Source organism: Zalophus californianus, chromosome 5 (genome assembly GCF_009762305.2).
Source record: "Zalophus californianus isolate mZalCal1 chromosome 5, mZalCal1.pri.v2, whole genome shotgun sequence".
In the NCBI taxonomy this organism is placed as follows: domain Eukaryota; kingdom Metazoa; phylum Chordata; class Mammalia; order Carnivora; family Otariidae; genus Zalophus; species Zalophus californianus.
This window is the reverse complement of record NC_045599.1, coordinates 61,109,030-61,123,427: the sequence shown is the minus strand read 5'-3', so window position 1 is coordinate 61,123,427 and position 14,398 is coordinate 61,109,030. Positions and strand designations below refer to the sequence as shown.

At 38.9% G+C, this 14,398-nt stretch overlaps 1 protein-coding gene across 1 annotated transcript in view; it reads right to left on the bottom strand.

Annotated features, from left to right (window-relative positions):
• Positions 1–14,398, bottom strand: part of MSH3 (mutS homolog 3) — a 190,470-nt gene that overhangs the window by 31,161 nt on the left and 144,911 nt on the right. The window contains 1 exon segment of the mRNA XM_027606118.2: positions 10,120–10,277. Coding sequence (XP_027461919.2) covers positions 10,120–10,277 — 158 coding nt within the window.

Genomic DNA, 14,398 nt, shown 5'->3' with positions numbered 1-14,398 from the left:
TAAGCCATACAGTAGATCTTCATATTTAAGACAGCACATTTTACAAGAGCTTTGAAAATGCTAATTTTGGATCTCATCTTAGAGATTCCAACTTAACAGGTCTCTGATACAGGGCTTAGAAAGTTTTAAACATTTGAAACAAGCATCTCTATGATTCTGATGCAGCTGATATAAGAACCATATTAGAGAAATACTCCCATGCATGAGAAGGGGAAAACTACACCAAATTTGTTTCTGCACCTGAGCCTTGAATTTAGCTCTTGCTTTCCTGGCAGCCAAGACAAAAAGGAATTAAAGAGGAAGTAACCACTGGCTGATGAGAGGAGGCCTCGCAGTTTGTCAGAGAAGGCCAATAAATTGCTTCAAATCTTTTTGTAAACAGGCACAGAATGCACTCGGAGGGAAAAAATTCTCTAGCATTAACAAAAAATGACTTTATCAGATGGTACTTCATATAAAAGACAGTAAATGATAAAAATGAAAATTTACTTATGAGCAATTTTGAAGACCATATAAAACATCAAATGGATATGTCTAATTTTATTTTATTTCATGTATTTATTTTTGAGACAGAGAGCGTGCACACACAGGCGAATGCATGCCTGCGCGCCTGTGCGCCTGCGCTAGTTGGGGAGGGGTGCAGAGGGAGACAGAGAGAGAGAAAATCCTAAGCAGGCTCCATACCCAGCGCAGAGCAGGATGCAGGGCTCAATCTCACGACCGTGAGATCATGACCTGAGCCAAAATCAAGAGTCAGACACTTAGCTGACTGGGCCACCCGGACACCCCTAATTTAATTTTAAAGCACAAGTACAAACTTTTACATACTGCTAGCAGCCTCTCTGAAGAACAAGATGCACATTCCTTACACTCCACAGTCCCACTCCTAGATAACAGCCTGGATTCAGAAAACTCATTCATGTGCCCCAGAAGATGTGTGTAAGACAAGTACCAGTACCGTTTGCATTTGCAACAAATCTGAATCATGGAAAATGGATAAACTGTGGTAGGTGCATACACAATGGAATATCCATAATTATAGCAAAATGAGTAAACTAGAATTATATGTATCCATATGGATGAATTTCATAAATATAATATTGAGGGGGAAAAAGCCACTTGCAGAAGAATACACAGTGTGATGTGATACATATAAAGTGTAAAAGCATACCCAATAACTCTATGTTGTCTCAAAAATATACCTATGAGGTAAAAATACAGAGAAATACATAGGATGAAAACTATAGTCAAGAAGGGCAGCTCCTCTAGATGGCGTGGAAGGGAAATGAATTAGGGAGAATTATGGGTTCAGTGGTATTGGCAATGTTTTATTTCTTTAGTAGGGTGGCAGTTACCTGGGGAATTTTTATAGATCTGAATTATTTCACAATAAATAAATGAAAAATATGAAGGCATAATATCAAACTGTATTCTAGTAAGGATCTAGGATATAAATGAATGTGGTCCATGCAGACTCCTTTCCAACTGTTAACAGGAAGAGAGGGTGAGGACAGAAGAAAAGACAGGGAACAGGGTCCTTCTACTAAAGCAGTGCATTCCAGATACAGCCCTCTGAGGTTGGAGACCAAGGAATCTCTGTACAGCAGATACCTTGCAGCCATTAAAACATGTGAGATTAATCAGCATGAACTGAAAGAGAAATATGTCCCCCACATATTAGGAAATAAAAGCAAGCTGCATAGCAGTAATGCTTAGTATAATATCATTTATATTAAGAGAAGGTTTACATATACTTGTACATCTGTGGAAAGTTATACAAAGAACCATTAATAGGCGCTGACCTGGGCAGAAGGCAAAAGTTCCACTTTATGCTCTTTATACTGTCAAGTTGTTTTCATAATAAGTATCTATAATTTTTAAATTAACTTTTATAATTAAACAACTGAGCTCTCCAGCAAGGGCTTGGGGAAATGCTTCTCACCCTCAGCTGCACTTCAAAACCATCTGGACCCTTACATAACTCAACTTCCAGACCCCAGTCCAACTTAGAACCTCTGAGGGTATGGTCCAACTATCACTATTTTTTAAAAGCTCCATTACAAAAAAAAAAAAAAAAAAAAGTCCAATGGGGGTGCCTGGGTGGCTCAGTGAGTTAAATGTCAGACTTTTGATTTCAGCTCAGGTCATGATCTCAGTGTTGTGAGATTAAGCCCCATCTGTCTTGGGCTCTGTGCTGGGCATAGAGCCTGCTTTAAGATTCTCTCTTCCCCTCTTCCTCTGCCCCTCCCCCCGTCGTGTGCACATGCGCACTCTTTCTCTCAAAAAAAGGTCTAATGTACATTAAGGGTTAAAACTCATTGTTTTAGATGTTACATGTGCAAATGACAATGTGAGTTATGAAAATTGAAGACACCGATCTTGTATACTGATCCAGACAAGAAAATCATCAATGCCTAAAGGAGGAAGAAAGAAGGTTATATATAGGCTGGGTTAAAAACTTTTTGGAAAAGTAAGCTCTGATACACTGAAGCACCTGGGAAGGTTTATACTCAGAACCACAAATTCCATTCTACTGAGTAGGGAAGAGAAATTTGCCCTGGAAAAAAGTGTTCCCAGACAATGACCATATAAGCATTTCACTGGACTCCTATAAAACCTCCCATTTTGACTGATAACTGCCCTTAATTTGAGGTTGTATCTTTGTTACATATTTCAGATTTTTAAAAAATATTAATAAGCAGAAGAAAAGAACACTCACCCATAATCCCATGTCCCTCATGATATTTTGGAATATAAGCCTTCTATTTAGATGATTTTCTCTGCATATATTTACATATATAATTTCTCATACAAAAGTGGAATCATACTGAATGCCAGGCTTTGTAACCTGCTCTTTTTTTGCATATTATCTTTTTTTAATTTTTAAAGACTTTATTTATTTATTTGACAGAGAGATAGAGACAGCGAGAGAGGGAACACAAGAAGGGGGAGTGGGAGAGGGAGAAGCAGGCTTCCCACTGAACAGGGAGCCCGATGCGGGACTTGATCTCAGGACCCTGGGATCACGACGTGAGCCGAAGGCAGACCCTTAACTGACTGAGCCACCCAGGCGCCCCCTTTTTTTGTGTATTATAACAAGAATATTCTTTCACATAATACTGCCTCTGGATGGGCCCACCAGGACCAGGTAACTAAAATGTACCCCCAAGCAGCTGAAAAAACTGACACATGTGAAGGAGCTAATTCAGAATGAAAACTACCATACTAAAACAATGAATTTGGTGTTTGCAAGGTTTAAAGCTTAGTTGTTGCATTACTCAGTGACCGGTAATCAGTCCAGCTCCTCAAGGCTGCCTGGTTTATGAGATAAATGCACGTTATCATGCCATCAGCATGGAGGAACAAGAAGCTCATGGTCCAAGCCCGCCACTAGCTAGTCTTATCATTACAATTCGTTGTCTATCGCAATAAAAAGGTTTTTTTAAGCTGTTTTCTTAAGCAATTTATTTGTTTTTCTAGGTACTGCGAACTATTTTAAATGAACAAGTCTACCTTTGTGGAAACCTCTGAGACAAATCTGTGACTTCCCCACCAGTGTCAGTCATCATGTGATAAATATTTTAAGCTTCATTGCTGGCTCCATTTTAATCCCTCACCCTCATTTTTACTCATGCTATTTGGAATCTTCTGCAAACCAACACTTAATTCCTTTCTGAAAGATGGCAGGATAAATATGAATGAATGAGCAAGCAAATAAAGACAGATATACAATCACTCCTCCAGCACTGCATAATCTTACTGCATTGTAATGCCTTGTGCCTCCATCTCCCACACCTGAGTTTCTGGAGGGCAGGTCAAGTGGTCTCATTTGTCTTTATATTCCTAACGCCTAGCATCAAACTCTGGTACATGGTAAGGTTTTAAGAAAAATACGTGTTCAGTACACTAGCATTTTGGCCTCGTTATTGAGCGAGTGCTCAAGTGTTCTAACAGCCTACAGTTTGTGCTTCCGACCCAGAAATGTAACGGCCATGTTATGGTACAGCCTCCTTGCTGTGCTGCACATTAGCAGTTAAGATCACTTCCAAAATCAGATCCTCCTCCTGAATTTCCCAGTGTTACTAACAAGTACCACCATTCACTCCTCTTGGTCACCTAGGCTTGATGCCTCCTTGTCTCAGTTCTTCAACTATTTCTCTTCATCCACTACTGTAGTTACCAGGGCCTGTGTGTTCTAACCCTGCAACATCTCTCCTCTGTCCCTGTCCACTTCCATTTCTATCAGTCTAATTAAGATGCTTGGGATCTCCCCAAGAATTACTGCATGACATCATGCCTTTGTAAAGTCTGTCTTTCACAGTGTGGCCAGATTAATCTTCCTGGAACCTCAACTGTAACTCTGTTCACATCACTTCCCTATTCCTACGTCTTCAAGGACTCCCCACTGCCCATGGGATTAGCTTCCATTTGCCTGATCTTGACTTAAAGGTCCATTCATTCAATAGCCCTGTTCTTGAGTGTTATGTATGTACAAAGTAGAGAGAGGTCTAGGTTTGGGGAGGGAGAAGGGAAATGTACAAAATATGAAACTCATCTTCTGAGAATGGACTACTCAACAGTAGAGGTAGACCTGTACATGAAGAACTATAAAACTAAAAGTGGTAGTAAGAGCTTTAAAACAAGGCAAAATACATGGATGATGGAAGCACAAAGATGAGAAAGATTAATTCTGGCTATGGGAATCAGGGAAGACTTCATGAAGGAGGTGGATTTTTAACAAAAAAAAAATTAGTAGAAGTATTTCTGGCACAGGAAATAATACAAACTGGAAAAAAAAATGGGAAAGCACATAATAGCTTCCTGGAATTCAGAAGGAAGTGCTGGGTTGACACACAGGTAGGTGAGGGAAAGAAACAGAAAACAAGACTGAAAAGGTTGGGGGTCATCTGGTGGTTCCTGACTGACATGCTTGGAGACCTTTATTCACCGGTAGAGGTTTAGCAGCAGAATGACCTGATCACAGCTGTGCTCTGACAGGCACCTCACAGAGGCTTGAAAACTGACTGGAGAGAGGAAAAAAGGAAGACTGAGAGAGCAGGGGACCAGTTTCTGCAAAAATATGTAGTAAGTAATGGGTGCCAGGATTAGACCTGAAGCAGGAAAAAAATGCATCAATGGTCAAAGTGCGTTCAGCAATATCCATTGGGGACAATGCAATCACACACACATATTTTACCTGTTTCTTTCCTGCCTGACTGAGGAGCGTCTGAGTCCAGGTGACACAGTATGTGTCTCGAGTTTCAGGGCCACAACCAGCCAGCCCAGTTAGGCTGTGGTGTGTGGCACCTACAGCTGTAGACCCACCACTGTCCAAGCTTGGTGAGACTCGTCCCAGGCCCCACCCTTGTCCTTCCCATGTTTTCATCAGTCAGAACACTGTGTGTCCTCCTCTGTGGTTCTTGGAGCCAACATCAAGTCCAAATTGCTCTACACTTGCCAGGTTTTATCCAACTCTCCACCTCACTAACCTCCCAAAGCCAGACACTGGACACCCTGGAATACTGCCAAATGTCCAGCCAACTCTCCTGTGTCCTTGCTCTCTTCTCCACATGGGTACTCCCTCCCATTCCTCTCCAGTCCCTCCCCTGCAACCCTCTTCAAAATCAGCTATTCATTTCCTCGCCTCCTGCGATACCGCAAGGATCCTCCTGCTCACCACTCTTATTTCTAGGCTCTACCTTCTGGTAACAAAACTAGCTCCTTTGAGGTTATACCATTTGACCATAACATCTTCCCTTTGTCCATGTTGTCAGCTATTCAACTTCAAATCACAACCCCTCATTCATCCAAGTTGTTAACATTTGGTGTCTATTTTCTTCTCTGCCTCAAGAGCCCTGCCAACTCTGCTGGTAGCACTGAGGGTCCATGTAGCTAAACCAGCCAACACCATCTAGATAATCCCAGATCTCCCCTTAGCCACCTCTCCTCCTCTGTTCTACCTCAGCCGTCCAGCACCAGGGGCACATCTGGGACTTCATCAGAGACATGAACTGTCTCACCTCAAAAGCTGCCCACTCTGGCTCACGCAGCACCTCTACAACTGCTGTTCAAAGCTCTCAGGACTCTAGCCCACCTACCACGGTGCTTACCCCTGGGCCCTCTTCTTTGTTGACGTTCCATGGTCCATTATTCCCAACATACCCTTGCCAACTGTTTGTTTTGTTTTGTTTTGTTTTTTTAGATTTAAAGATTTTATTTATTTATTTGACAGGGGGAGCGGCAGAGGCAGAGGGAGAAGCAGCCTCATGTGGGACTTGATCCCAGGACCCTGAGATCATGACCTGAGCCGAAGACAGACGCTTAACCAACTTGAGCCACCCAGGTGCCCCCACATGCTAACTCTTAAACTCCCTCTGCTTTTTCATTCACTTCTCTGGAAAAACTCCACCCTTGGAGGGGTTGCAAAAAAGGGTGATGCTCTACTTCTATCGTTCCTTCTTTGCTTATTAGCTGGGCTACTTCTACAATGAGAAACTTCCTTTCATCATCTGTGTGGAAAGAGAATAGCTGCTTGATAGTCTCTTTATTTTTCAATTTTCATTCTCCAAAGTGATTAATGATTTTTTTGTTGTAAATATCATTATTAACTTACTCTAATATCCTCCAAGGTAATCAATGCATTTTTTAAATCATAAATTTATGGGTATAACATATACCCCTGGATATTCCACTAAAACATGTTCAAGTCTGCCATTCAAAAACAAACAAAACAAGTCCCTCACTGGATCTCTCACCTCCCCCTCCCAGCCAAGCTGCCTGGTGACACCCAGACACTCTATTTCTTGAGCTCTCACTCACTCCTTTACTGTCTTTAACTGGAGTATGGTCCCACCATGCCACCAAAGCTGCTCTTCCTGGGGTGCCTGGGTGGCGCAGTTGGTTGGGCATCGTACAATTGGTTTTGGCTCATATCATGATCTCAGGGTCATGAGACTGAGCCCTGCATCGGGCTCTGCGCTCAGTGCAGAGCCTGCTTGAGATTCTCTCTCCCTCTCCCTCTGTCCCTGCCACTCATGCTCTCTAAAACAAATAAATCAATCTTTTTAAAAAAACAAACAAAACAGCTCTTGCTAACGTCACTAATGACCACCATTTTGTCAAGATCAAAGTTGACTTTTCAGGCTTCATTTCACCTGACTGCTCTGGGCTGCTGGCCACTTCCTTTCTCCTTGGAGGAGTTTTCCCCTGACCATGTCACATCCTGGTTTTTGTCCCCGTCAGTTTTTCTAGCTTATCATCTTACTCATCGATGACATGTTGGCATTCTTAAAGCTCAGTCTTAGAACACTATTTTCTCTACTATCCTCTCTGCTGAGATGATCTCACCCACACCCAAGACTTAACTTACCACTTATACAAAAATGTCTCACAGCAAATTTGTATCATTACCTTTCATCTCTCCCTCTGGACTCTCTATACACAAGTGTCTCTACGACAGCTCCCCTCAAATGTCTCAGAGTATTTCTACTTACTACATATAAAAATAAAGTCAGGATCTGTGGAAAAAAGAAAATAACCCTCTTCCAGTAAATGCCAGCATTGTCCAACCAGATGCACAAACCACTGTCATCTGACAACTCCATTTATCTCAGCTGCATCTCCCTTCTATCACCAAGCCCTGTTGATTTACTTCCTGAACACCTTTCAAATGCGATTCCTTTCCACTCTAACACCACAAACCTCATCCAAACTACTGATACCTCTAAGACCATTACTGATAAGGGTACTACTGTGTCCTTTCTCCAAACATTCTGGGCATTGTAGTCAATGTAGATGTGATCATGCCAAGCTTTGCTTAAAACCCTTTAACGGTTTTCCACAGCTTAGGATAAACTCCTAACACTCTACACTCTGTGTAACTTGCCCCTACCTATTCTTCAGCTTCATATAGAATAATGCTCCCATACAGAATCACTCTTCAGTCCCTTAACTACGATTTTTTAAAAAATGCTAAGGGACTCTGCACACATGCTTCCTCTGTCTGAAATGCTCTTTCTTCCTTTGATAAGTTAGCTCACCCTTCAGACAATCCTCAAGAATCACTTGCTAAGGGAAGCCTTGCCCTGTCCAGATCATACCCCAGTTTCACAGGCTGTCACGGCATCTTGTACATAGCCTTTGCAGACTTGTCACAGCTACAATTTCACTTTTTTTTTTTTTTTTTTCAATTTTTTTGGTTAATGCTGATCTTCTCCACCAGGTAAGTTTTACCGGAACAGAAACTATGGTTGCATTGTAGTCCCAGTGCCTGTCATGTGTTAGACGCTAAGTTAGTATATGTTGGATGAATGAATAAATGAAAATGAAGAAATACCCAAAAGTGGTTTGTCCTTTTTCAGAAGGCTTATACTTGCTATCGTGGAATGTACTTTATACAAAGTATTTAATATAGAGGGCATAGGGCAGTCCCTATACATTGCTAAAAATATTTGTTACACTACTATTTCAAATATGTTATTATTATAATAAAGTTTAGCTGTTTTATTATCACCGAATTCATTTTTTCTAGGCAAAAACGATTTTCTGATTACCTTTGAATCCATTCCCAAACACTTGCCTAACTCCCTGAGGAAAGCTGGACAAAAGCAAATTCTTACTTTCTGTTTCCCTTGCAATTACAGCCATGAGACATAGGTCTGGTTAATGAAATATAAGTGGAAGTTTTCTGGGAGGCTTCTGAAAAGGTACTGATTTCCTGGGGGTGGAGGGAAAGGTGTGTGTGTTGGGGGGAACTGTGGCATTCTGTCTTCCTTTTTCCTCATGTGATGTGATGTCTGGAGTCACAGCGACTATCTTGCAACGATGAGGAAAAGGCCAACAAAACTGCAGAACCACTGAAGCAGCAGAAGCAGCAGCCCACCCCAAGCCTTCTCGCTGTATGAGAAAAGTAAACTCTTATTTTCTTTTCTATTACTTGTATCTAAAAACATCTGTAACTGACATTCTGCTCACTAACAAGATTCTCTTTCAGACAAATCACCTTACTTTGCCCAAGAAGTCTTTTTCTTTCTTTTTATTTTTCTCTTCCCCTTTTAATCTTTCTTCTCTTTGTTAAATTTCTGTCACTCTCCCTAATAATGTAACCAAAATAAAATATATATATATACACACACACACACACATATACATACACACACATTTTTTTTTTACAAAATAGAAAATTAATGACAATTTAAAAAGTAAAGACAGATTCCTTAAATTTCTTATACTGAGTTGATCTACAAATATACGTAGATCAAAGTAACATCTGTTTGTGATATGGCATCAAAAAGAATTTAGGTCTCTTTGCTTTGCTCTCTCTCAGACTAAAAACCAAGCTCTTAAGGTAAAGTATTTTAATGTCTACTCAGGTGCATCAATATCAACATGTGATATATTCTGATGTAATTCCAAAGTCAAGTATCATATAAATATGCAGCTAGACAATAAATCACTTATACACAAAGCCTGACTACACACATATAGACTATATTTGATTTTTCCAAAAGTGTACATGCAAGAAATATAATACTTTAAGAACTGATAAATCTGAATAAACAGATTAAACTATGATTTTTCTATTAGTGAGACCAGGTACTTCACCCATATTCCTAATATGACATGCAATTTGGGTTTATAAATTAAGGGTAAGACCTAGTTGGTTGTAGGTAATGTTCTTAGAGTAAAAAAAAAAAGAATATGAATTAAATTATCTTGGGCCAGTGTCCTTTTCAGTCTGTTCTCAGTCCCCCACCTATAAAACAAGGAGAGTGGACTGGTTTCCAGACTGTTCTCCGCAGAGTCTATCCAGGCAAGTCTGCAAGCCTTCCACTCTGACTCAGGCAGAGCAGATCTGCTTTTCTGTTTAAATATTCATCTTTTATGTAAGATTGTTAAAGAACTCAGTAACTAAAAATAACTTGAAAATAACTGGACAAAATGCTCTCCTTGGTCTCTTCTGGTATTAATATTCATGATGAAATGATTTCTTTACGCTCCTAAGCTTTAAATATTTTAAGAGCAAATCTATTCATCTAAATATGTACACAGAAAGTTCATGTGACAATGTGGGCTTGCTTTATTTTCAGAAATATATTCAAATAGAACTAATGTTTTTACCTCGTGAAAATGCCATCCACGATTCCAATTGTTGCTTCCTCCGCAGGAATGTAGGAGCCCATCTGAGCCATGATAGTAATCAATGCAACTTGTTTTATGTAGGAGCTCTTTCCACCCATGTTTGGTCCAGTGATTATCATTACTCTCTCTGAATCCCCCTAGAAAATTAAAAAGCAATTTCACTTATTGTACCCAAAGGGCTTTTATGTAATATCTATAATTTGGTCCATAAATGGGAATGCATTAGGCAAAAGATGGCTTTCTGGTATTTAAATATGTTACCAATTAAGTATCACAAAGGGAAGGAGGACCTCCTTGTCTTCAACCTGAACTGTGTAACTGCAGAACAGTCAATTCTGAGCAACGCACAGGATTATTTCTGCATATGAAAAAGGAAACAAAACGGAGCAAGTAAATGAGATAACTACTATGGCTTTCTCATTAAATATTCATTAATCTGCCTCTGTGTGTGTTTTTTATATTGCTTACATTTAAAATCTATCGATTTCCATTTATCCATCCTAAAACTACACACATTATATAGCTAATTGCTCAAGGCCCTAATGTGGGTTGGTAGCACAAGAATTGTCTCAGTGATGGATGACTACTAAAGAGGTTTATAGTACCAAATTCTAGATATCAGCTTTATCAGCATTTTTCACTGGCATTTCACCAGAGCATAGAAAGGAGGCAGAAAAGCTCAAACACTTGTACTAATTTAATTTCTAGAACTTGCCTCTATTAACCAATTACAGTACTTGCCACATACAGACTCATCCTAAGGGAAATTGTCCAGCTGTAGCCCTCTGCAGAGGAGTGAGCCCGAGGCATCCATGTGCTCTGTGAACCCACCACACTGGTACACTGGTTAATACCTGCCTGGTCAAGAGCGGCCACTGTGTAACCTACCAACAGCCCTAGAGGTGGCCTAACATAAGAGGGCTTCTGAAACTAATCAAATCATCTCTTGGGGGTTTAAACTGAGTACCATGCACTGATTCAAACTGGAGGAACACAGAACAAAGCCACAAAGCACTGGGGACCATGAATAAGAAGTTATGAGGAAACAAAAGGTATGAAGAAAAATTACATAGACCAGGGAGTAAAAGGGGGAGTTAGCAATGAAAAGGAAGGAAAAGCAGAGGAGAGTCCAGAGCGGTGAGAAACTTCATGCCAATAATGAGGGTCTCAGAGTTAAAACACTGTAAAGTCTTACTATTGAGGGGATAAAAAGAAAACCATTTCCATCTCTAAAGTTGCCTTATATCCTAAATTAACCAGACATTTCCAGTCTCACTAAAGCCAAGCTGTACTAGAGATTTGCTCTCCCTGTGATTCCTTTCTCTTATGGCAGGTAGCTTTAAAATGAGCATCATATGTCTCCATTACTTGAACGAACTTGAGTGAATCTATGTTTCTCGGAACAAAAAGAGCTTAGCACAGTGAAAACAAAGAAAGAAACTTCGCATGAATAGAATGATAAAAATGATAAAATAAAATTTATTCTCCTACAGAGATTTAAAAATAATAAACCTATTGTAAACAACCGAATATGTGACCTAACCAAATATTTCAAAAATTTAAATAAAATGAACAGCTTTTTTAAAATTGTCAAAAATGATACAAGAAATAGATGATCTGAATAATCCTGTATCTATTAAAGAAATTACATCTGTAATTAAAAGCCCTTCTGTAAGAAAAACTCCAAACCCAGATAATTTCTCCACTGATTCTTGCAAATATATAAGAAATAGCACTTATCTTACGAAAACTCTTCTACAAACAGAACAAGGGCAACTCTCACCAAAACATTTAAAAAATCCAACTGAATCCTGATAGCAAAAACCCGACAAGAACATCACAAGAAAGAAAAATTACAGGCCAATTTCATCCATAAATATATACGTAGAACTCCTTAGAATATTAATAAACCAATCCAAAGCTACATAACATTTAGAATTTTTGAGTGTAAGGTGGGTTTAATATTCAAAGGCCAATCAATGTAATTCACCACATTAAGAGAATAAAGAAGATAAATCAGATGATCTCCAAAGACACAGAGAAAACATTTGATAAAATTCAGTATCTACTCGTTAAAAAAAAGGGGGGGCATGAAAAGGAAATAAAAGGTACAATCATTGGAAAGAAAATAATACATCTGTCATTATTCCTACATGTCATGATTATGTTCCCAGAAAATTTAAAGAAGGCTATAAAAATTATTATAATCAATAAATGAATTAAAGCAAGATCTTTGGATAGAAGGTCAGTATTCAAAAGTCAACTTTATTTCTAGATTTTAGCAATTAGTAACTGAAAATAGAAAATTTAATGATACAATTTACCACAGTATCAAAAGAAATCAAATACCTAGGAATAAATCTAACGAAATGAGCAAGATCTCTACACAGCAAACTACAAAATATTTTTGAAAGAAATTAAAGAACACCTAATTAAGTGAAAGAATATATGATGTTCATGGACTGAAAGGCTCAATATTATAATGCTGTAATAAATAAACTACTATGGTTCTGGCACAAAGACCCACAGTGGAATAAAACAGAAACAGACTGGGGCGCCTGGGTGGCTGAGTCCGTTGAGCATCTGACTCTAGGTTTCAGCTCAGGTCATGATCTCCGGTCGTGAGATCGAGCCCTGTGCATAGGGCTCTGCGCTCAGCGCAGAGTCTGCTTGTCCCTCTCCCTCTGCTCCTCTCTCTGCTCACACTCTCTCTCTCACAAATAAATAAAAATCTTTAAGAAAAAAGCACAGAAATAGATTGATGTGTATACAGTTAACTTGCCTTATGACAAAGCGGACACAGTAGCACAGTAGAAAAAGGATGGCCTTTTGAATAATGGTGTTTGGTCAAAAGGATGTCTATATAGAAAAATAAGAAATCCTGACCCCTAACTTACATCATAAACAAAAATCAATTCCAGGTAGATTATAGTTTGACAGATAAAAAAACAGGATTACTGGACAATAATATATGACCTTGGGGTAGAGAAAGATTTCTTTAACAGATCACCAATCATAATTAACTATAAAAGGAGATTTAAAAATGGAAGTACATTGGGCGCCTGGGTGGCTCAGTCAGTTAAGTGTCTGCCTTCGGCTCAGGTCATGATCCCAGGGTCCTGGGATGGAGCCCCGCATCGGGTTCCCTGCTCAGCGGGGAGCCTGCTTCTCCCTCTCCCTCTGCCAGTCGCTCTCCCTGCTTGTGCTCTCTGTCAAATAAATAAATAAAATCTTAAAAAAAAAATTGAAGTATATTAAAATCAAATGCTATTCACCAAAAGATGCCATTAAGGAAATGAAAAGCTACAGAATAAAAGATTATATGTATTATATATTTCTCAAAGACTCAAATCCAGTATACATAAAAAAACTTCTACAAATCAAAAGAAAGATAACCCCCCCAGAAATGGTCAAGATAACTTTAAAAGAACATGACAAAAGAAAATACATAAAGGGCTTGGTATAGGTCAGAGATAGGATTAAAAATAAGCAAAAAAAAAAAAAATTAATTGCCATATTCAATAAACCATGGTGAGACAACCAGGTACCCATGTAAAAAAAAAAAAAAAAAGAGAGTTAGGCCTGAATCTCACACAGAGGCCCCAAATTGAATCTAGATAAGGGAATTAACTGTGAAAAGCAAACTTTAAACTTTTAGAAGGAAACATGGAAGTACAGCTTAATGACATCAAGGCAGAGAATGATTTATTGAACAAGATAGGAAAAGCAACACAAAAAATATAAATCTATAAATCTATTAACTTTTTTAAAAATTCTATTAAGTCACCAAACACAAAATGAAAAGGTCTAAAATAAAGAAGAAGTACTCCTACACAGTAAAAACACCAAAACAATGGGAAAGTGGGCAAAGGACATGAATAGGATATTTACAGAAAAAGAAACACTCAAGGCCAAAAACATATTCTTAATCAGGAAAATGTAATCGCAGGATTTTTCAAGGGACCTATAAGCTATCCCTAACATTCAAATGAAGGAAACAGTGAAAATTTTTCAAGGAATAATTTTTGAAAGACACTTTCACATTCATCATATCATCAAAAGGCTTAAAAGTCTACTTATGCAGCATGTTGGAAGTATATGGACAGCAATTTGGAAATGCCTAATAAAGTTAAAGATTCTGTATACCAGTGTACATGACCCAAGCAATTCCTCTTCTAGGAGTCTACCCTAGAAAAATACACAGTACTCAGAAAGATATTTATAAGACCGCTCACTCTAGTACTGTTTGTATTCATAA